This window comes from Carcharodon carcharias, chromosome 2, assembly GCF_017639515.1.
Source record: "Carcharodon carcharias isolate sCarCar2 chromosome 2, sCarCar2.pri, whole genome shotgun sequence".
Classification (NCBI taxonomy): Eukaryota; Metazoa; Chordata; class Chondrichthyes; order Lamniformes; family Lamnidae; genus Carcharodon; species Carcharodon carcharias.
Genome location: NC_054468.1, coordinates 194,810,400 through 194,834,864, shown reverse-complemented (window position 1 = coordinate 194,834,864; position 24,465 = coordinate 194,810,400). Strand labels below are relative to the sequence as shown.

General features: G+C 40.4%; 1 protein-coding gene across 2 annotated transcripts; it reads left to right on the top strand.

Annotated features, from left to right (window-relative positions):
- The first annotated feature begins 1,811 nt into the window (after window positions 1-1,811).
- mrps10 (mitochondrial ribosomal protein S10) lies at window positions 1,812-24,465 on the top strand. Of its 2 annotated transcripts, none has more exons than XM_041209116.1 (7): window positions 1,812-1,889; window positions 6,566-6,624; window positions 11,481-11,553; window positions 14,318-14,457; window positions 20,308-20,416; window positions 24,133-24,222; window positions 24,313-24,465. In XM_041209116.1, exons 1-7 carry the CDS (start codon window positions 1,854-1,856, stop codon window positions 24,397-24,399), a joined length of 594 nt encoding a protein of 197 aa, XP_041065050.1. In that variant the 5' UTR covers window positions 1,812-1,853; the 3' UTR covers window positions 24,400-24,465. The 2 variants fall into 2 exon arrangements, with proteins under 2 accessions (XP_041065050.1, XP_041065058.1); XM_041209124.1 differs by having other exon boundaries at window positions 1,829-1,889; window positions 11,484-11,553.

Genomic DNA, 24,465 nt, shown 5'->3' with positions numbered 1-24,465 from the left:
TACAAACATGCTTCCATCTGTTCCTATTCAGATGAAGTTACATTGTTTCATGGTTTTGCCATTGTGAGATTTGAACTCTTGATCTTAGGGTTACAAGCCCAGTACTATAACCACTTGGCTATTTGTCCCAGGCTTTTTGTAAAGGTTGTACTTTAAACTGTCTATTTAATTCCAAGATAGGATGGAATTAGGGATCTAGAGGATAGCTAATTAGCATTTCTACTTGGAGACAAGGTCCATGTGATTCACGTTGCCACGCAGATGGGCTTTGAAAGGGGAAAGATCCATAGAAAGCCATTGTAGGATCATGTTGCAGGTCTTCCTAAAAATATCACTGAAACTCGTAGACAGGTTTTGTCTGCAAAAATCCAAGAGCTAAGAGATAGAGGCAATAGGTCTGTACTGTTCATCACACAGGATGTGGATGGGAGCTGGTGTTCAGCTTAAAGAGACCAAGTTTGTGAGGATGCAAACAAAGCTGGAAAACTTGCCTAACTTTGGCTAGAGGGAGGGATCTCCAATTTGTCTCTCACAGTGCAAGTCAGTTTGGGGAACAGAAGTTATCTGACTGGAAAAGGTAAAAGGTGCTGAGAATAGCTTTGGACAGATTCCTGGAGAATGAAGAGTCCGCTTAAGGAGCAGAGTAATGTGTAACACTGGCAGGGGGATTTTCAGTCATTGTAAAAGTTAAATGGGTTTTTTTTCTGTAGTTTAGAGAGTAAGTTGCCTTGAAATAGTGCTTAGCTCATGTTTTTAGTTTGTTTGTTACAATTTAAAACTTCTTTTTAAAAGTATATCAGTCTCTAGTATGAACAAATGCAACAGAGACAGAGAAACTGGGAGAATGGAACAGAGTCCAGGAATATCCTTCTGTGCTGTGGGATTCAATTATTGTATGAATTGATTACTAGCATGATTGTCTGCTTACTGGCAAACAGCTTCCTTGATTTTTTTTTGTTGTCATCAGTCTATTGGGTGTGATTTTTCCTGTATCATCACTTTCTTGATTGCCTGTCCTTACTATGTTGTGACAATATGAAGAGCATCAAGCCCTTAAATTATGATCAGGTACTGTTAAACTGCTAAGGTTTTGGACTCTTACTATTTTGTTTATTATGTGATGAAACTATTGTACTACCTATGCATTTGTATCCTGTATAATCTTTCTCGTAAATTATTTGACTGTTAGTTTTAGCCTGAGCAATACAATTTCCCCAAGGTGGACAAGCCACATGCATCTCTCGAGCTTCACCCTGTGTTAAAAGAGTGTTAGTCACTATTGCACTACCCCTTCAGGGATTTCTTGAGCACTGCAGCCGTAACTTCACCAGGTTGCAAGTTTTAGATCCTATGAGATACCGGTTTTTCTATGGCAAATATCATGAGAATAAGTAACTGAGAGGAGATCAACTGCCAGTTAAGCTAAGACACGAGGAGGAGGAATTGGGCTATACATTCATCAAAAGTCAATTTAGTCTTGTAGTCTGGAAGAATGAGACATCAACACCTGGAGTGGTCTCTGTGTCGGGTGGTAGGAGCACATACCTTAGTCAAAATATAATTGAATATGATGATTGTAATTTGTTTAAAACTGGGCAGAGGCTAAAAAAACTCAGGATTATTTACTTATTGTGTAGTTGTGCTTCTGCCATTCCATTAAGAATCTGTAGAGTTGTCATTCACACTTTCTAATGACTGTCTTCAGTTTGAAACGTTAACTGTCTCTCTCCACAGATGCTGCCCGAGCTGAGTATTTGCAGCGTTTTCTCTGTTTTAACATCTTCTTTCTGCTCTCCCGGCAGCCCGGAAGCAGTGCCCCGGTGACCCGGAAGTCGCCGGGCGCCGTGACCAAGATGGCGGTGATCGGGCTGTTTCGAAGCCTGTTCCAGGTAACGTGTCGCCTCTTTCACACATTCGGCACAAAAATTCCCCAGCCGGCCATTGTGCGGTGTTTAAAATAATTTTGCCGTCTCCATGATGGCGCGTTACCCAGGGAGCTGTCACTCTCTTTTAAACACCGCCCCGGATGCTGACTTAACCATTTGAGACTTAACCTCCAATCCGCTAACTGAAAAATTACACCGCTGTTTAACCTCCAGAGGGGTACCAGAATCCCACGTTCCCGCTGTGTTTCCAGACTCCAATATCCATCGGCGACATCCAACCCGCAATTAAATATTGACATGGTATATCTAACCAGTAAGCCCGGTAGTGCATTTCACAACTTCACCACTCTTTTCTCCTGCTGTTGGTCTTAAAATCTCTGGCTTTTAATCTTCTATGTTCCCTCGTTGTAGATTTCTCAATCATTGGAAACAGTTTAAAAACAAAAAAATAGCGTCAACTCGCAGACACTTCCTCCTACCTCTCCCTGGACCATGACCCCACCACTGAACATCAAGCCATTGTTTCCAGGACTGTCACTGACCTCATCTCCTCTGGGGATCTCCCTCCCACAGCTTCCAACCTGATAGTCGCCCAACCTTGGACGGCCCGCTTCTATCTCCAACCCAAAATCCACAAACAGAACTGCCCCGATAGACCGATCGTCTCAGCTTGCTCCTGCCCCACAGAACTCATTTCTCGTTATCTTGACTCCCTTCTCTCTCCCCTTGTCCAGTCCCTTCCCACCTACATCCGTGATTCCTCTGACCCTTACGTCACATCAACAATTTCCAGTTCCCTGGCCCCAACCGCTTCCTCTTCACCATGGACGTCCAATCCCTCTACATCTCCATCCCCCACCAGGATGGCCTGAGGGCCCTTAGCTTCTTCCTCGAACAGAGACCCGAACAATCCCCATCCACCACTACTCTCCTCTGTCTGGCTGAACTTGTTCTCACGCTGAACAATTTCTCCTTCAACTCCTCTCACTTCCTCCAAAAAGGTGTGGCTATGGGTACCCGCATGGGCCCCAGCTATGCCTGTCTCTTTATGGGGTATGTGGAACATTCCTTGTTCCAGTCCTACTCCGGCCCCCTTCCACAACTCTTTCTCCGGTACATTGACGATTACTTCGGTGCCGCTTCATGCTCTCGTCGGGACTTTGAAAAATTTATTAATTTTGCTTCCAATCTCCACCCCTCCATCATTTTCACGTGGTCCATCTCTGACACTTACCTTCCCTTCCTTGACCTCTCTGTCTCAATCTCTGGTGATAGACTGTCCACCAATATCCATTACAAACTCCCACATCTATCTCGACTACAGCTCCTCACACCCCGCTTCCTGTAAGGACTCCATCCCATTCTCTCAATTCCTTCGCCTCCGTCGCATCTGTTCCGATGATACTACTTTCAAAAACAGTTCCTCTGACATGTCCTCCTTCTTCCTTAACCGAGGTTTTCCACCCACGGTCGTTGACAGGGCCCTCAACCGTGTCCGGCCCATCTCCCGCGCATCCGCCCTCACGCCTTCTCCCTCCCAGAAACATGATAGGGTCCCCCTTGTCCTAACTTATCACCCCACCAGCCTCCTCATTCAAAGGATCATCCTCCGCCATTCCCGCCAACTCCAGCATGATGCCACCACCAAACACATCTTCCCTTCACCCCCCCTGTCGGCATTCCGTAGGGATCGCTCCCTCCGGGACACCCTGGTCCACTCCTCCATCACCCCCTACTCCTCAACCCCCTCCTATGGCACCACCCCATGCCCACGCAAAAGATGCAACACCTGCCCCTTCACTTCCTCTCTCCTCACCGTCCAAGGACCCAAACACTCCTTTCAAGTGAAGCAGCATTTCACTTGCATTTCCCCCAACTTAGTCTACTGCATTCGTTGCTCCCAATGTGGTCTCCTCTACATTGGAGAGACCAAACGTAAACTGGGCAACCGCTTTGCAGAACACCTGCGGTCTGTCCACAAGAATGACCCAAACCTCCCTGTCGCTTGCCATTTTAACACTCCACCCTGCTCTCTTGCCCACATGTCTGTCCTTGGCTTGCTGCATTGTTCCAGTAAAGCCCAATGCAAACTGGAGGAACAACACCTCATCTTCCGACTAGGCACTTTACAGCCTTCCGGACTGAATATTGAATTCAACAACTTTACGTCGTGAGCTCCCTCCCCCATCCCCACCCCCTTTCTGTTTCCCCCTTCCTTTTTTTTCCCAATAAATTATATAGATTTTCCTTTTCCCACCTATTTCCATTATTTTTAAAAATTCTTTTATGCTCTCCCCACCCCCACTAGAGCTATACCTTGAGTGCCCTGCCATCCATTCTTAATTAGCACATTCGTTTAGATAATATCACCAACTTTAACTTTAACACCTATGTGTTCTTTTGTACTATTGTTGTTGACATCTTTTGATGATCTGCTTCTATCACTGCTTGTTTGTCCCTACAACCACACCCCCACTCCACTTCTCTCTCTCTCTCTCTCTCTCTCCGCCCCCCCACACACACACCTTAAACCAGCTTATATTTCAACTCTTTCTTGGACTCGAACTCAAGTTCTGTCGAAGGGTCATGAGGACTCGAAACGTCAACTCTTTTCTTCTCCGCCGATGCTGCCAGACCTGCTGAGTTTTTCCAGGTAATTCTGTTTTTGTTTTTGTATTGGAAACAGTTTGTTTCATCTAGTTTACCCTCTCAGTTCATAGTTTTTAAACCCATCTATCACTGTAATCAACTCAGCGCTCGTAAAACAGCTCCAATTTTATTTTCCAAGTTTTTATTCCTGCTTGCATTTTATTATATCTGGTAATGCCCTAGTGAGTGAATTTATGATGTGTTGTTGCCTCAATATTTTTCCTATAATGCAGAGACCAAAACTGTACGTAGCACTCTAATTGTGATCTTATTAAGGTTTTATATATCTTCACCATTTTGTCTCAATGTTTTTATATTTGATGCTCCTTTCTATAAAATGTAATATTCTGTTAGCTTTCATGTGGCCTTATTCACTTAGAATGTTGCTTTTAATATATTCCATATCACTCAGCCATTCTTTCCTCCCACCAAATGTACGATTTCACATATACTGACATTGATTTCCATTTGCTACTTTTTTTGCTCATTCTACCATTGTCTCAATATTCATTTACGTATTAATTTTGGCCTTAATTATTTACTATGCCTCTTACTTCAGTATGATCTACACACTTGGACACCATTCCCCCTAGCCCTGTATCCAGATCTTTGATCTACACCGTGAACGCAAGCAGTCCCAGAACAGAACTCTGGGACACTGCTACCCACTTTTAAACAATCTTGAGAAACTGCTTTTCCTGTCTTCTAACCATTTATTAATTTGTTACCTACCCACTAATTCCATGCCCCTTAATCTTCTGCAATAGTTTCAGTGTTGGTTTGTCAAAAACTGGCCAAGAATGCATGCACAACACATTTTCACCATCCGTTACATTTGTCACTTTGTCATAGAACTCCCATCAGGTTTGTCAAGTGCAACCTTTTTGAAATATTTTTGGATGTTTTTAATTATTTTCTCTTCATCAAAAGAAATCAACGCCTGGAGCACAAATTGAAAATTAAGCCCCTGAACACATTTAAAATGAAGCCCCGAATGCCCGATGAGGACTGAATCCCCTAGACCCATATCAGATCTATTTCTAAACTCTGAAAGATTAATTCCCGTACCTTATGTGTGGGATCAGCTTTAAGACCACATGTCTTAAAGATCATCCCCTTCACTCCATATCCCTCAAAGTTGGGATAGGGAGGGATGCTGAGCAATACCTTTTCCTTTAAGTACAGTGACTTTGTAACCTTGACATAATGCTCTGAATCAAGTTTCCTTTCCCACATGCAAATTTTTACTAGGTTTGCTTTCACCCACCTCCAAAACACTGCATGTTCCAGCCATATGACTTCCTGCTCCTGTCATAAATGCCATTATTACCCAGAGACTTGACCCGTCCAATATGCTTCTTGCTGGATTCCCAAATTGCATCCTTTGTAAGGGGCAAAAATGTGTTTTTGCCTTGCATGAAATGCTGCCTTCCTATCCTTGCCAAGTTCATCTGGTTACTGCGATCTGTTACATGCATTTAAAGATCCTTGTATGCTCATTTTGAAATCCTTCTTTGATCTTATCCCAGTGGTACTTCCTGTAGCAAAGTCCTCTACTCTCTTTCCTCCTTTTCTCTGTCATAAGCAGCTGGCCTTTCAACCCATAAGTCAAACCAACCAATCTGGCCTGCTGGAGCTCCCTTCAGAAATCACTCCACCATGCTACTTCCCTCATTGCTTTCAAGTCTTCTTAAAAACTCTGGCTTTTAACAGTGTTGATGGTTCGCTGAAGCTTTTTCTTTCTGCCTGGTGTTCACTGTTTCCTCATTTCCTCTAACATTTTCAAAAAATGTCCTTCTTCCTCAAAATGTCAATCATTTAAAAGGCATTCAGTTTGTTGTAACTTAATCTCCTGTAGAATGTCTTCATCAGGAGGAGGTAACATAACATTCCTGGAAGTTCTGTAGTTTAAACAAAGTTTGATTATGCTGGAAGAAAGATATTATGGGATTTTGTTAACTTAGTTTTCTTTTGAATGATTATGATATATGCATGAATAACTCAAAAAATTCATACTGTTTGACTTTCAGGTTAATCGAATTCCAGTTTTGAATTATGCTAGCCACAATATGTTAACAATACACCTTTGGTAAGTTCAAAGATGTTAGTTAACTTCAGATTAAGAATATTCCTATCGGTATGCCTTTCAAAAATTATCAGGCAAAGAATCCTTAGGCTATATATATATACAATAATTGTGCAAAGCGTTACCGTATAGAGTAATTGGAGCTCAAATCTAAATTCAGAGCTGAACTGGAGGAAGGAGTCTTAACATGGTTTGCTCTTGAGATCCCTTCATACCTTCACTGAAATTTAATTTATAGTGTAATTGCACTACAAATCTAAATTAAGTTTCTAAATTTAATTTTTTTTGCTGAATATGTTTGAATGCACAATTGGTGGCATTGTGACAATTGATTTTCAGTAATCACTGCAGACGGTATAAGGAAATTTAAGTAAATGCAAAAATTACATTTTTAGAAGTGTCTTGTGTTAATCATATTTCTGCTGTTTATATGTCTGAGCGCCCTCATACTTACATCATCAAAAAGATGAATAGAAGTAAAATATGTAGTATAATTAATTTTAAGGGAAATAGTAACATCTAACCTGTATCAGCTGAGTAATTTGAATTCAGCCAGTCCTAATGATGCTGGGTGCCACTATAACATTTTAATGTTGCCAAGTGCATTAAATGCCAGTGGTGTGCAAGGTGAAACAGTTCTACTCCCAGAATATGGAGGGACTAAAGTTGTCCTGGATGATAAGGATTGCTACTTGTTTAGAGATGGAGATATTCTTGGAAAATACACAGCATAAATTTTGGATGTTCCCTCAGTTTTAAGAAACTGACCATTCCGTGAAGTACCTGTCTTTTTGTTTCAGCCTGTAAATACCATTTTTTGAGCTTTGGTACAATAAATTCATAGTTAAACCTACTACTTTCTCTGTACTACAATTACTTACAACTTTAGAATTGATGAAACATGTGATTACTATCTTTTTGGTTCATTTGATCCTTCTGTTAAACTATAAATACAAACTTGTGAACCTGAAAGAAAAATCAGGTTCATTCTTATTAGCATTTATTCATTGTATGCTTTTTAAGCTTGCTGGTCCAGTTAAGCTTGTGTTCATTGGAGAACCCCAGGAAGTTGATAATGGGGGAAGACGGCAATAGTGGTGCTTTTGAAGGTCAAGGGTATTGGATAGGACCTTTTATTGAAGATGGTTATTTTCCAAGAATTACGTGGTCTGAATCTTAGCTATTTGTCAAGATTAAGTATTGTCCAGTTCCTGCTATTGGCTGGGCTGTCTCATTATGGCAGGAAATGTGAATGAATGTGTAATGCCAATCAACTAGTTTGTTTTGTAAAAGACCTTTCTGTCACCAATACAGTTAGCCTTCTGTCATTTTTAGTTAAGCAACATCAGCTTGCATTTATATAACACTTTTAATGTACTGAAATGTTCAAGAAGTGTAATCAAACAAAAACTGAGACAGAGCCAAAGAGGGAGGCATTTGGTAAGGTGACCAGAATCTTGATCATAGTGATAAGTTTTAAGGACTATCTTAATGGAGGGAGGCAGAGAGGTTTCAGGTCTAGAGGGCACTAGGACCACTAGTGGAGCAAAGAAAATGAGGGGACAAGAGGACAGAGTTGGGGGCTGCATAGTTCTGAGGGTTGTATGGTTGGACAGAGTTATAGACTTAGGGATGAGGCCATGGAGGAATATGAACACAAGTGAGAGAATTTTAAAATTAAGTGTTTGCTGGACTGGGAGCAAATGTAGGTAAATGAGCATAAATATACATGAAATAGGAGCAGAAGTAGGCCATTCAGCACCACAAGTCTGTTCCGCCATTCAATAAGATCATGGCTGATCTGTTTGTATTTCGAATTCCACATTCCCATCTACCTCCAATAGCCTTCAATTCTTGTTAGGCAAGGAAATCAATCAACCTCTGCCTTAAAAATATTCAATGACCCTGCCTTTGAAGATAGACCGTTCCAAAGTTGCACAACCCTCTGAGAGAAAAAATTTCTCCTCATCTCTGTCTTAAAAGAGCAGCCCCTAATTTTAAAACAGTGCTCTCTAGTTCTGGACTCACCCACAAGAGGAAACATCCTTTCCACATCCTCCTTGTCAATACCATTCAAGATCTTTAACACTTCTATCAAATCACCTCCTCACTCTTTTAAACTCCAGTGGAAACAAGCCCAATCTGTCTAATCTTTCTTCATATGACAACCTGTTCATTCCAGGTATTAAGCTGGTAAACCTCCTCTGAACCACCTCCAATGCATTTATATCTTTCCTTAAATAAGGAAGCCAAAACTGCACACATATTGGAGATGTGGTCTTAGCAATGCCCTGTATAACTGAGGCATAACATCCTTTTATGTTCAATTCCTCTTGTAATAAAGGATAGCTTTCCAATAGCCTTCTTAATTACTTGCTGTACCTGCACACTAGTGTTTTGTGACTTATGCAGTAGAACACCTAGATTCCTCTGCACCTTAGAATTCAGCAGTTGTTCTCTGTTTAAGTAATACTCTGCTTTTTTATTCTTTCTGCCAAAGTGAACAACTTCACATTTTCCTAAATTACACTCCATCTGTCAGATTTTTGCCCACTCACTCAACCATCTATATCTGTCTGCAACCTCCTTATGCCCTCTTCACAACATACTTTCTTACCTATCTGTGTCATCTGCTAATTTAACTACCATGCCTTCACTCGCCTCATCTAAGTCATTGATATAAATTGTAAAAAATTGAGGCCCCGGCACAGACCCCTGAGGGACTCCACTCGCCACATCCTGCCAATCTGTAAAGGACCCATTTATTCATCCTGTCTGTTTTCTGCCAACCAGCCAATCTATCCATTATAATATGTTATCCCCTACACAATGAGCATTTATTTTCCGCAATAGCCATTGATACGGCACCTTATCAAATGCCTTCTGGAAACCCAAGTACAGTATGTCTACAGGCTCCGCTTTATCCAAAGCACATGTTACTCCTTCAAAGCACACTAATAAATTGATTAAACACAATTCCCCTTTTACAAAACCACGCTGACTCTTCCCTATTACCTTGAGTTTCTGTAAGTGCCCAGCTATATCCTCCTTAATAATCGATTCTAACACCTTCCCCATGCCAGACATCAAGCTAACTGGCATATAATTTCTTGTTTATATTTGCTACTTTGCAGTCTGATGGAACCTTTCCAGAATCTAGCGAATTTTGGAAAATTAACACCAACGCATTTACTACCTCATTAGCTATCTCTTTTAAGACCCTAGGATGAAGCCCATCAGGACCGGGAAACCTGTCAGCCTGCAGCTCCATCAGTTTGGTCAGTACTGCTTCCCCACTGATTGCAGTTTCACCAAGCTCCCCTCTCCCACCCACCTCTTGATTTACAACTATTACTGGAATGTTTTTTGTATCCTCTGTAGTGAAGACAGAAGCAAAATATTATTTATTTCTTCATTATCTATTATTATTTCCCCACTGTCACACTCTAGAGGACCAACCCTCACTTTACTAACGCTTATCCTTTTTTAAATACCTGTAGAAACTCTTGCTATCTGTTTTTTGCATTTCCAGCTAGCTTCCCCTCATTCTAATTTCTTTCTCCTGATTAACCTTTTAGTCATTCTCTGCCGTTCTTTATATTCTGACCAATCATCTGACCTGCCCCTCATCTTTGGGCCGTTATATGCTTTTTCCTTAAGCTTCCTTATTGTGATACAGGACTTATTATGAGTTAAAATACAGGCAGCAGAGTTTTGGATGAGCTGTTTATGTAGGATGAAAGATGGGAAGCTGGCCAGGAGAGTATTGAAGTATTTGAGTTTGGAGATAACAAAAACATGGATGAAGGTTTCAGTAGCAGATGAGCTGATGTAGGGACAAGAGATGAGCAATACTATGTAGGTGGCAGTAGGACAAAGAGAGAATATGGGGTGGGAAGCTCAGACAATATAGAGGCAGTAGATGGGTCATGACAGATGGTGGTGAAGTAGAGCATATCTTGTAGAGAGGTAAGCCTGGTTTGCTGGCAAGAGAGTGGAAGGTCAAGGACTAGTGAAGGAGTTAGAACTACTGAATAGTTAAACATTATAATCAGCACACATTTATTTTAACCAAGACCAAGTTGTTAGGCAAATCTACCAGCTGGAGCTAGAGCACAGAAGAAGAAAGTTAAAATAAATGATAAAGAATTGATCAATCTAAGCTGGTGTAAATTTAGCTTAAACTTTTTAAACTATTCTTACAATTATAATTCACACTGCCTGTATTCTGTAGTCATCTTACAAGTGCATCACAATTTTAAAATATCATGTTTCATTCCCCCTCTAAATACACACCAATTCCACAATGCCTTCTACTTGTTCATTGGCCTGTCAGACTTTGAAAGCTAGGGTTCCCAAATGCAACATGACATCCAGCCAAATTTAGCATTTATTTCAGGATTGCAAGTATATAATTTTAAAGGGATTTACATTTACATTTTATTTTTTTATGGTAAAATGTCCAGGCTTATCTCAAGTACTACATTGTTGGGAGTGCTGACTTTTGGATGAGATTAAAGCGACATACTGTCTGCCTGTTCAGACAGTTCTAAAAATATCTCAATATTTTTGGTATCACAGTTAACAATCATCCTTCAATTAACAAATTAACTGGTCATTTATCTTGCTCTCTGTTCCTGGGATCTTGCTGTGTGTCAATTGGTTGCCTCATTTGCTACAGAACAACTATAACTGTGCTTCATAAGTAATTCATTGGTTTTTAAATGCTTCGAACTGTTGTGAAACATGAAATTGTAAGTCTCTTTTTAGAAGCTTTTTAAACATAATTTAGTTTTTAAAAAAATTCATACTACGCATACAACATTAATAATTATATCATAAATGTTTTTATTTAACAGCAGTAAAAGGCCAGCATTGACACTGTCAGCAGGAATCCATTTGGGGTCTCCACACTATATCACAGCTCCCCTGGTAAGATTTCTGGCTTTTTTGTTTTGGTGCTCTCCTAAGTCTGTTAGGATCTGTACTCTATATTTTTAAGTAGCGAGCTTGTCATGAAGCCTAGACACAAATTTCAAATGCAAGATTTTTATTAACTTAATTTTTCAGTGATCAGAATAGAAATTGTCCAATTGTACTTTCATTGTTACTTTCCAGATAATTATTTACTTTTCTAGTGACAAAACTATCTGGGTACCTTTTAGAAAATGTTGAGTTTGTATAAAATTGTGAATGATGCTTGTCTATATTTATAACAATATACTTACATACTTGGAAGTTATAGCACTGAAAAGGCTATTGAGCTCAATCAGTCCGTGCCAGTGTTTATCTTTCATGTGAGCAAATAACGTATCGTGTTTACCCACCTTGTTCCCACATCTTTCATCCGCCTATCTAATCTAATCTTGAATGTTGACATAGTTTCTGCCTCAATCAGTAACCCTGGATATGAATTTCACAGCTGTAAAACTTGAGTAAAGAAGTTTCTCCTGCCCTCTGTTCCAAATTTCATGCATTTAATTTTGTCCCAATGGCTCTCTCTCCTAGACCCCCTCAACTATTGGAATTAGTTTGCTTTTATCTACTCTGTCCTGTCCTTTCATAATTTTAAACACCCAAATATGTTGTTCTAACAAAAAATACCTTTTTCCAAGTCTGTCTTCATATTTATATTTTCTCATACTGATCAAGTCTGCATTGCATCCTCTCTAAAACCTCAATATCCTTAAAAACATTAGAAATAGGAGCCAGGAGCAGACCCCACAGACTGTCAAGCCTACTCCGGCATTCAACACCATCATTCCTGATGTGGCCTGAACTCCATTTTCCCACCCCCTCTCCGTTTCCCTTAATTCCCCAAGAGACCAAAAATCTATCGTTTCTCAGCCTCAAAAATATTCAACGATGGAGCATCCACAAAACTTTGGAGTAGAGAATTCAAAAGATTCACAATCCATTTCGTAAAGAAATTTCTCCTCATCTCAGTCCTAAATGATTGGCCCCTTATCCTGAGACAATGCCCTCTTGTTCTAGATCCCTTCCATCGGTGAGAGGCACAAAACTGCATGTACTACTCTAACTAATGTCTAATTAATGTTTAAATGGACTCAGAATCTTTGCTTTTATATTCAATATTTCCTAGGATAAATTTTGAGTTTCTTATCAACCTGAAATGCTGCCTTTAACATTGTGAACCTATGTTCCCATTGCCCCATCTTATCAATATTCCTTTGCAATGTTCTAATTTGGAATCCTCTGCAGCGAACATACAGATTATCTCAAGAGGCAGAGTCACTTTTAATAACAGAAAGTTGTCAGTAGTTTATTGGAAATCTTTTTTTTACAAAAAAGAGCATAATGTGCAATCAGGCTGGCAGATGTACATTTAAGAAATCTTTATTTGTAAATTTTTAACAAAACTCAGTTCATGCTTCAAAATCACCAACATATAAGCCAGGCTGATACTTCATGCAGTTCTGAAGGGGGCCCTGCATTTTTAGGTAAGATATTTTGCTGATGCCTGCCTGTTTCAGGTTGATATGAAGAACTCATAATTATTTTTTAAGGAAGAACAGAGTTCTTCTGATGTGTTAGGCAAAGTTCACTTTTCAGCCAACATGGCCAAAACAGGTCAACTATTTTTTATTTATTGGAATCCTGATCTCTGCAAATTGGCTGCTGTATTTGCCTAAAAACAGCGACTACACATTAAAAGTAATTAATTGACAATGATGTATTTTGAAATGTTCTGTGATGTGAAATGTGCTATGTAAATGAAAATTCTTTCTTCTAAGTCATAGGTGGGAAGACTGGTTAGAACCATAGAAAGGTTACAGTGCAGAAGGAGGCCATTCAGCCCCTCATGTCTGTACCAGCCAGAAAAAGATGAAAAATAAACTAGCCACTCATTTTAATCCCATTTTCCAGCACCTGGTCTGTAGCCTTGCAGGTTACAGCGCTTCAGATGCAAATCCAAGTACCTGAGTTGGGCATTTCAGCCTCAACCACTGATTTAGGCAGTGAATTCCAGACACCCACAACCTTCTGCGTGAAAAGTGTTTCCTCATGAGCCCTTTAATCCTTCTACCAATCATCTTAAATCTATGCCCCCTGGTAATTGATCCCTCAGCTAGGGGAAACAAACCTATATAGGCCCCTCATAATTTTGTACACCTCTCAGCCTCCTTTGTTCTAAGGAAAACCACCCCAGCCTACCTAAGCCTCATAGCAGCAATTTTCAAGCCCTGGCAGCATTCTTGTAAATCTTTTCTGCACTCTCTCCAGAGCAATTATGTCCCTTCCTGTAATGTGGTGACCAGAATTGTCCACAAAATTCCAGCTGCGGCCTAACCAGCATTTTATACAGTTCCATCATTACATCCCTGCATTTGTATTCAATACCTCGTCCAATAAAGGAAAGCATTCCATATACTTCCTTTACCACCTTATCCACTTGTCCTGCCAACCTCAGGGACCTGTGGACATGCGTTCCATGGTCTCTCACTTCCTCAACCTCTCTCAATATCCTCCCGTTCATTGAGTATTCCCTTGCTCAGTACTGGTTAAAACATTTTCTAGTTAATTTTTATTTGCTTTACTGTTTGTATATGGTGTAAGTTGAAATCTGTCATGTTTTGGAATATTTGGCTGCATGAAAACTGGAGACTTTTCATTTTAAAGAATACGTCTCTGCAATAAGTTATTTTGTTTGTCATCTGAAATTATGTTAATGCAGGCAGCAGTAACAGATGAGCCTGATACACTGTACAAGAGGATCTCTGTGTTGGTGAAGGGCCATGATAAATCTGTACTGGATAGCTATGAATATTTTGCCACACTTGCTGCTAAAGAACTGAATATCACTGTTGATAAAGTGTAAGTACTTAATTGCTGTTGCAAGCACTCCCTTGGATTTAATTTGCCAAGTGGATTCTTTTCAAAATTGGACTTGTTTTCCTTTCATTCAAATGCACTGCAATGACACAGGCATGAGAAATTCTGTGTACTCTATCTGCTCTTCATTATTAATGGCACTGTTGTATCTGAACACAGACCTCCTTCTCCACATGGACATTAAGTAGTTGGTTCCCAGTAAGTAGTTAGTATACAATACATAAAATATAGCAATGAAAATAACTTCTAAAATTTGCAATCAATTCATGGCTCCATTCTCATAGCAAACCCAAATCCCTGCCTACATAACTTCTACTTCACTTTCTCACAATACTCAATACTATGTTAATCTAATTTTCTTTCCGTTTTGGGTACCCAGTTTCAGCATAACATAGTCACAAATCATTTAGTTGCAGAGTAAACCTGCCTCAAAGTTCACAGTCTAGAGGAACCACCTGAAAAGCACCATTTTGATTTCCCACAGCAGTCACACTGTTGACCAATTTGTACCAGTGTAGGGACAATGCATAGTAGTAAGCCAATAAAGTCTATCCAAGTTAGTCCAATACTGGTCTCTTTTGCATCACCAACTTCCTTTGCTCTACTATTATCAGCCATAACTTCAGCTGTCTTGGGGCTAAACTCTGGAATTCCTTCCCTAAACCTCTGGACCCTTCTTTGAGATACTTGTTAAAATCTACCTCTTTGACCAAGCTTTTGGCTAACTGTCCTGATATATCCTCCTTGGGCTCAGTGGCAGTTTTTTTTGTCTGCCTGATCATGCTCCTGAAACACCTTAGCATGTTTTGTTGTATTGAAGACATTATAAAAATGCATTGTTTATTCTTTCATGGCATGTCAGCATTGCTGGCAAAACCAGCATTTATTGCCCATGCTAAATTGACCTTGAGAAGGTGGTGGGTAGCCACCTTCTAGGGTTGGATTTTGCATTGGGGGGCATTGGTCCCACCCCTGGTTGGTGGGCTCACTTCTGTGGCCATTAATTGAGGTGGGAACTGCTGCCCCTCAGCAACAGCAAGCCCTGCCTCAGAGTCGCTGGCTGGCAGCTCTTAGTGCCACAGCACCACTGGGTCAGTGGGCATTAAGTAGCTCAAGAGCCAGCGAGCTGTCAGACATGCCCCCTTCTCCCCCGTTGGCAAACCCCCTTCCACACCTCCATGTTCTCCCCTTAGCTGCTGGTAAAATTGCAGCAGGGTTGAGTGGCGCTCATTGTGCCTGTGGTATTTTAGAGGCCTCTTGCCTGCAAACACCCAGCTGGGAGCCATAAAATCCAGCTCCTAGAACACTGCAGTCCATGTGGTATAGGTACACCCACATTGCTGTTAGGAAGGAAGTTCCAGGATTTTGACCCAGCGACAGTGAAGGAACAGTGATATAGTTCCAAGTCAGGATAGTGTGTGGTTTGAAGGGGAACTCGCATGTGGTGTTCTACGTGTCTGCTGCATTTGTCCTGGTAGAGGTCATGGGTTTGGAAGGTGCTAACAAAGGAGGCTTGGCGAGTTGCTGCAGTGCATCTTGTATATGATGTACACTGCTCCCACTGTGCCGTGGTGGAGGGAGTGAATATTTAAATTGGTGGATGGGGTGCTAAGCAAATGGCTGTTTTGTCTTGTATGGTGTCAAGCTTCTTGAGAGTTGTTGGAGCTGCACTCATCCAGGCAAGTGGAGAGTATTCCATTACACTCCTGACTTTTGCCTTGTAGATGGTGGACAGGCTTTGGGGAGCCAGGAGGTGAGTTACTTGCTGCAAAACTCTGTCTCTGACCTGCTCTTGTAGCCACGGTACTTATATGGCTGGCCCAGTTCAATTTCTGGTCAATGGTAACACCCCCCCCCCCCCCCCCCCCCCCCCACCCCCCAGGATGTTGATGTTGGAGATTCAGCAATGGTAATGCCATTGAATGTCAAGGGAGATGGTTAGATTCTCTTTTGTTGGAAATGGTCATTACCTGATGCTTTTATGGCGCAGATGTTATTTGCCCCTATCAGCCCAAACTTGAATGTTATCCAGGTCTTGCTGCATGTGGACACGGACAGCTTCAGTATCTGAAGAGTCATGAATGATGCTGAACACTTGCAATCATGAGTGAACATCCCCACTTCTGAACTTATGTTAGAGTGAAATTAATTGATTATGCAGCTGAAGATGGTTGTGCCTTGGACACTACCCTGAGGAACTCTTGCAGTGATGTCTTGGGACTGAGATGTTTGGCTTTCAACAACCACAACCATTTTCCTTTGTACTAGGTGTTTCTCCAACTAGTGGAGAGTTTCCCCCCGATTCCCATTGACTTCAATTTTGCTCGGGCTCCTTGATGCCACACTTGGTCAAATGCTGCCTTGATGTTAAGGTTAGCTACTTTTACCTCCTCTCTTGAATTCAGCTTGTTATGATCCCAGCTGACGTTACTACTGGATAAGCCAGATCCGAGGGTGGAAATACTGAACAGTCACAGGAGTCAGCTGATGAACTTTTAACAAAAGAATAAAACATTTATTAAACAAGAAAAGATTAACTATATTACAGTACTCTTTCACCCACAACTGTACCTTTACAGATATATACAGATTGGTAAGGATAACACAAGTTACAAAAGCTATTTTATATTCTAATGTTCACCTGCTTCCTGCAGCTCCCTCCTGTCCAGTTTCTTCCAGCTCCTGTTTCCAACTCTAGCTTGGGACTTGCTGTCTGTTCCTCTCCTACGCTGCGTCTGCAGGCAACTTGGTATCTCCCTTGTGATCCAGAACTCACTTGACATTCACTGTTACTTTAACTTTAGAGCAATTTGTCTAAGATTCTTAGACTTATTCTTCTCAGCAGTCTGCTAATATATCAGGTAGAGAGAGACTTAAACTGCTCCCTTCACCTTAGAGCAGAATGACCAACTGAACTCAAACTGCTTTCGGCTTCTTTGTGTCTATGTGGGGCCTCTCTCTCTGGTCCCCTGTTGACAGGCAACAACACAAATTTTTCTACCTAGTATTTGTTTTAAATCCTTCATTAAAATGCAAGCGTCTTTTAAAGTGAAACCAAAACTCAAGTTCTCCCTTTCTTAACACACACATACAGAAATATAAATTAAATTTAAAGCTAAAACTAATTCCTAACACCTACAAAAACAAATATAACTTAAACTATCTCTAGTCCCTAACAAGTTATTTTCTGCATGTTTGCACTAAGGCTGTAATGAGGTCTGGAGCTGTTTGGCTCTGGCAGAACTCAAACTGAGCATCAGTGAGCAGGTTATTACTATGTAAGTGCCACTTAATAGTACAGTCTACAACACCTTCCCTCACTTTGCTGATGATCAGGAGTAGACTGTTGGTTGGTAATTGGCTGAATTGGATTTGTCCTGCTTTTTGGGAACAAGATTTATCTGGACAATTTTCCACATTGTTGGGTAGATGCCAGTGTTGCAGATGTACTGAACCAGCTTGGCTAAGGGTGCAGCTAGTTCTGAAGCAGAAGTCTTCTGAGTTAATTCTGTGCTCCTGCTTCTCTCAACTGCTGTTCAACATAGAGTATTAATTCATTGGCTAAGCCTGGATGTGAGGTGGTGGTAGGTGGTAATCAGCAGGTGGTTTCCTAGTCCCTGTTTGACCTGAAGGCATGAGACTTCATGAGGGTCAGAGTCGATGTTGAGGACTCCCAGGACAACTCATTCCAATTGTATGCCGCTATGCAGCCACCTCTGGTGGGTCTGCCCTACCAGTGAGATAGGACATATCCAAAGATGGTGATGTTGTGGGCTTTTGCTTAACTAATATGTGGGATAGCTCTCCCAATTTTGGCACACTCCTCGATAAGGTGGACTTGGAAGGGTTGACAGGACAGGGTGTGCCATTGTAGTTTCTGCTGCCAAGGTCGATGCTGGGTGGTCTGTCCACTTTTATTGTTTTTCACCTTTTCAGTAGAGGTTAGATAGAACTGAATGATTTGCTAGGCCGTTTCACAGGGTGTTAAGAGTCACTCACGTTGCTGGATCTGCTATCACTTATAGGTAAGGATTGCAAATTTCCTTCCCTTAAGGAAATGAGCAATCCAGATGAGTTTTTACAGCAATCCAATAGTTTCCCGCTCAGTGCTCAGTTTCCTGAAGGTAGCAGGGCAGGTAGATAAGGTGGTTAAGAAGGGATATGGGATACTTGCCTTTATTAGCTGAGGCATAGAATACAAGAGCAGGGAGGTTATGCTGTAACTGTATAAAACACTGTTAGGCCACAACTGGAGTACTGTGTGCAGTCCTGGTCACCACATTATAGGAAGGATGTGATTGCACTGGAAAGGGTGCAGAGGAGATTTACCAGGATGCTGTCTGGGCTGGAGAGCCTGAGCTATGAGGAAAGATTAGATAGACTGGGATTGTTTTCCTTGGAGCAGCGAAGATTGAGAGGGGACCTGATAGAGGTGTATAAGATTATGAGGGGCATAGATAGTGTGGATAGGAAGGCACTTTTTCCATTATTAGAGGGGTCAATAACCAGGGGGCATAGATTTAAGGTAAGAGGTCTTAGGCTAAGAGGGGAGTTGAAGACATATTTTTTGACCCAGAGGGTGGTAGGAGTGTGGGACTCACTGCCTGAAAGGGTGGTTGAGTCAGAAACTCTCGTAACATTTAAGAAGTATTTAGATATTCACTTGCGTTGCCATAGCCTCCAGGGCTATGGGCCAAGCACTGGAAAATGGGATTAGTGTAGTCAAATCTTTGTTGACCGGTGTGGACATGATGGGCCGAATGGTCACCTCCTGTGCTGTAAATTCCTATGAGTCTACCATTACTGATACTAGCTTTTAATTCCTAATTAATTGAATTTAAACTCCACCAGCTGCTGTGGTAGGATTTGAACTCGTGTTCCCAGAACAATAGTCAGAGCTTCTGGATTTCTGCTTGAGTATTACCACAATGCAACCATCCCTTTGTATATTGTTGTAAGGTTCTTGCATCCCATCAAGCTGGACCTGGTTGAAACCTAGACCTGAGGCAAAAGGCAGATTACAACTCACTTACCACTCAGTTCTCAGTATTTTGTTTTGTCCAATTTAAATCAAAAATATCCATTCATCTTTATTCTATATACCATTAGGAATGAGTGCCTGGACCGTGCACCCTTGGGGGATCCTAAACAGGATTTGCTAAATAACTTGTTGGTCATGTTTGGTGCCGCCTCAAAGCTATGCGACTCAGATCAAGATCTCAGCAGAGTGAGGATTAAGCCATTTTATGGTATCAAGTGTCACAATGATCATAAAATGTAAACATAAGTGATCCATCCCGAAATGAACATAATGAAAACGATGTTGGAATGGAATTTCATTCAAAGAAATAAGTTGATAATTTCCCTTTACTTTTAGTGTAATTCAGATTTTACACTAGCCCAGTGAACGGGTGATGAAAAAAAATTCAGATACGCATTATGGGGGACAATTCCTATGCAGTTTGCCAAATCTCATGCCTGAACTTTGACTGAAGATCAGTGGAAACCCTGGAGAAAAGCTGCACTTGGCCATTTTTAGCTGTTGACTGTTTTTCTTCAGAAGTTCCACTGAATACATCGGAGAATCCTAAAGGAAAGTCTAGGTATGTTTGTTTTGTCTACATTGTTTCAGGCTTGTACTTTTTTTCTAGCTTTCCCCATCCTCCCCGCAGGACATATTGCAACAACATTGAAGCCAGTCATTTTGATATTTATATGCAGCTCTGGAAACATTGCATTTGTAAAATCAATAAAACAAAGATTGAAGTCCTGTGGTTTAAAATAATGTCTTGTGAAGTGAATCTAATTTTTTCAAAATAAAACTCTTTTTAGGTATGAGCCTGCAAGGAAAATTGATAGAATGACACTTCTCAAATCTGTTCACATTTTCAAGAAGCACAGAGTTCAGTATGAGATGAGAACACACTACAGATGCATAGAGGCAAGTAAGAGGCAAGATATCAGCTAGATATCTAGGGTATAGTGGATATCTTACTATAAACTTTCACCTGATAAGACAAAAAATATTTAAACTTCAAATAATTTTGAACCGTTAAATGGAACTAAAGTGAGGGTCAGTTTAGATATTACACTTGTTTTCTATTTTTTCTTTGTTGATCTGTTCACTAATTTAGGCTGTCCAGCTTAACATGAATTCTTAAATGTTTTGTATTAAGAATTTTATGTAATTTGTGTTCCTTGGTATACATGCTCATTTATTTTCTTTCTCATTTCACTGTCGTAATGCTGATGGAGAGAAGATTTATATACAAGAATCACATAATCAGTTTATATCACTTATTCATGTTATTGGTTAGGAAAAAAAACCTGACCAGCATAACAAGAGCCAAAGTATTTAAATTTGGCACAGTATCGAGGAAAGGTGTGATATTACTGGAATAAAAGGTGACTTAATTGACAAATTTGCATTAAAAGTGAGAGTTCTGGTACAAGGTTCAAAGAGATGAGAGCATTAAGTTCTTCAGTCTGTTAGGCCGTGATGTAAATTTCACTGATTAATGAATGTGACATTTATTTGTGATTTGTTTTAAGCGACTAATTTTTTGAGAATTGCTTAGCAGACAGGAAACAGAGTAGGAATAAATTTGTCTTTTTCGGGGTGGCAGGCGGTGAGTAGTTGGGTAGGGATCAGTGCTTGGGCCCCAGCTATTCACAATGTATATCAATGATTTGGATGAGGGACCCAAATGTAATATTTCCAAGTTTGCTGATGACACAAAACTTGGTGGGAATGTGAATGGTGAGGAGGGTGTTAAGAGGCTTCAAGGCAACTTAGGTTGATTGAGTGGGCAAATACATGGCAGATGCAGTATAACATGGATGAGTGTGAAGTTATCCACTTCGGTAGGAAAAACAGAATGGCAGAGTATTACTTAACTGATGATGGATTGGGAAATGTTGATGTACAAAGGGACCTAGGTGTCCTTGTACACCAATCACTGAAAGCAAGCATGCAGTTGCAGCAAGCAGTTAAGAAGGCGAATGGTATAATGACCTTAATTGCGAGAGGACTTGAGAACAGGAGCAAGGATGTCTTATGTCAGTTGTATAGGGCCATGGTGAGACTTGGCCTGGAATATTGTGCGCAGTTTTGTTTCCTTACCTAAGGATATACTTGCCATAGAGGGAATGCAGCAAAGTTTCACCAGACTGATTCCTGGGATGGTAGGATTGTCATATGAGGAGACTAGGCCTGTATTCACTGGAATCTGGAAGGATGAGAGGGTGTCTCATTAAATTGTATAAAATTCTGACAGGGATGGACAGACTGGATGCAGGGATGATGTTTCCTCTGGCTGGGTGGGGTCTAGGACAAGGGGTCACAGTCTCAGGATACGGGGTAGGCCATTTAGGACTGAGATGAGGGGAAACCTCTTCGCTCAGAGGGTGGTAAACCTGTGGAATTCTCTACCGTAGAAGGCTGTGGAGTCCAAGTCACTGAATGTATTTAAGAAGGAAATAGATTTCTAGACTCAAGGCATCAAGGGGTATGGGGAGGGAGCAGGCGTACTGTGTTGAGATAAAAGATCAGCCATGGTCATATTTAATGGCAGAGCAGGCTGGAAGGACCAAATGACCTCCTCCTGAGCTTATTTTCTATGTTTCTATAAAATAGTGAACAGATGCTAATTATCAAATCAAAATCTGCAATCATCAAATTTATTTCGCTTGCCCGAATTGTGCAATAGAACTCGCAGGATCTGCAGTGATGGCCCAAATTTTGCAGGAGTAACGTTGGCAGAACTGTCAATGTTTGCTATCATTGCCCCGCAGAAAGTGCAACTTCAGGAGTCTGCACATGCGCAGAATAATGTGGAGATCCAGAAATTGCTGAGTGATTTTGCACTTCTCCAGAGGCTATGATGTTGAAGTCCCCCAGAGGAAAATCCTTAAGCAGTCAGTAATGGGCAAAAACGTACACCTTTACACCGGTGTGACTGTAAAATCCCCTTAAAAGTTACACCTTGTTAAATAAGGAGTAACTGGGTTTTTAATTGGTCTTAATTTTATATTCGACTAAAGTCAAATTTCTCCATTATGATTTAAATAAAAAGTAGATTTTTTTTTAAGTTTATGCTATTTTAGCATCTATCTTAATCCAGAGATTTAAAGTGATATTGATTAGGTTCTATAATAGGTACTTAGGTGCCACAGTAGATGAGGCTAGGTGTTGATTAGGTGCTACAATAGATGCTGGATCAATTGATAATTTTAATTCTGAGATTGATAGTTTTTTCTTAACCAAATGTACTAAGGGATATAAAGCAAAGGTGGGTTTATGAAGTTAGGGTGTAGATCAGCCATGATCTCATGGAATGGTGAGACAGGCTTGAGAGGCCTACTTCACTTGTGTTTTGACATGATTGGCTACTTGCACTGCTTGCTGATATACGTGCCGCTTGATGCCTAGAGCTCCCCTTGACAATATCCAATTGAAACTACAACAGGAAAAAGGAAAATCTAAGTGCTAAATCTTGATGGGAAGCTTCCTTTGACATCAGCAACAAATGCCATTGCTTTATTCGCAAAATCCAGCCCGATATGTCCTTTGTTCCATCCTTCTCAGGGCATGAACACAGCCTGCTTGGGCTGACTCTGATTCAAATTTTTACTTGCTGTTTGTAGGCCAACGGGTATAGAAGAATTTAGATATGTTTAAGAATGGGAAATAGGAATGACAAGCCCATCTTTTTTGATACCCCAACCCCTCTCCCTTAAATATATTTTTGAACCTTCTTCAAAAGTGGAGTCACTTCAATAGTCTTCCATTCTAGTCCTAGTAATGAATACATTATAGAAACACAAGTTTATTATGAAATGGAAAATATCAAGTTTAAAGAAAACTGCCATTGCCTCTTGCTCAAGTCAGTTTATAGAAGTTACAACAAAAAACAGGACATTTAGCCCAGCCAATGAGAAGTTTACTATCCATGTTGAAAAATAGTTCTAATTACATTTAGCCAATCTGTTCTCATGCCTTCATGCACTTGTCCAATCTAACCTTTAATGCTGATATATATCATCAATTTTTTTCCTGTCATAGCCTATTTGAAGTAACAATAATTGCATTCAACGATTTCTAAAAGCATGCTGTGATTTCAAGCATAAACTTCAAGGATGAGACCGAGTTTGCTTTCTTTGTCCCTCTTTAACCAAATAAGAAAATGTATTTGCTAGATACGCATTGACTTCTCAAATCCAGTAATCCTGAGGCATGACGTTGTCAGGTTTACAAAATTTACGTATATTTTGTCATGTAGATGCACTGTATAGAATTGCTTCATTGATAAATAGCCAGCTTTATTTGCCCGTCAATCTACTTGCTTTTGTCAATATTTTTCCCAGGTCTGATGATCAGTATTTGTTGTCTTTCGTTAATGAATTCCACACAGTTCCATAGCAATGTTTGGAGGAGCAGTTCCTTGGTACAGATAGTACTGTTGATCAATGGGCTTCTCTCAATTCAAGTCATTTTACAAATAGTTATATTAAAAGAAAAAAGGACTTTGCTGGCACTTAATGTTTTCTGTGAAATACAATTGAGTTGTGAAATAGAAGGCAGTTTAAAAATTTGAGCTACTTGTATGATTTGAAGAATTCAGGCTTACTTTTAATACTTATACTGCTCTCTGCTAGATCAAACATCTGACTGGAAGCACTGCTAATGTGTATTTGGAATATATCCAACGCAATCTTCCAGAAGGGATTGCTATGGAGGTGACCAAGGTCAGTCTTGTATTGGTACTTGTACAAGCTTTTTTGTTTTGTCTGTCATTTTTGTTTTTGTAATTTATTAAATTGTTCTTACCTTTTCAGACCATATTAGAAAAGCTACCAGAACATATTAAAGAACCTGTTTGGAACATGCATTCTTCTAAAAATGAAGGAAAACCAGACAGTTAAAGCCAATGGAAATTCTCATGTAACTGTTTATGACATTTTTAAATTAAAATAGCTCACTAAATGCTA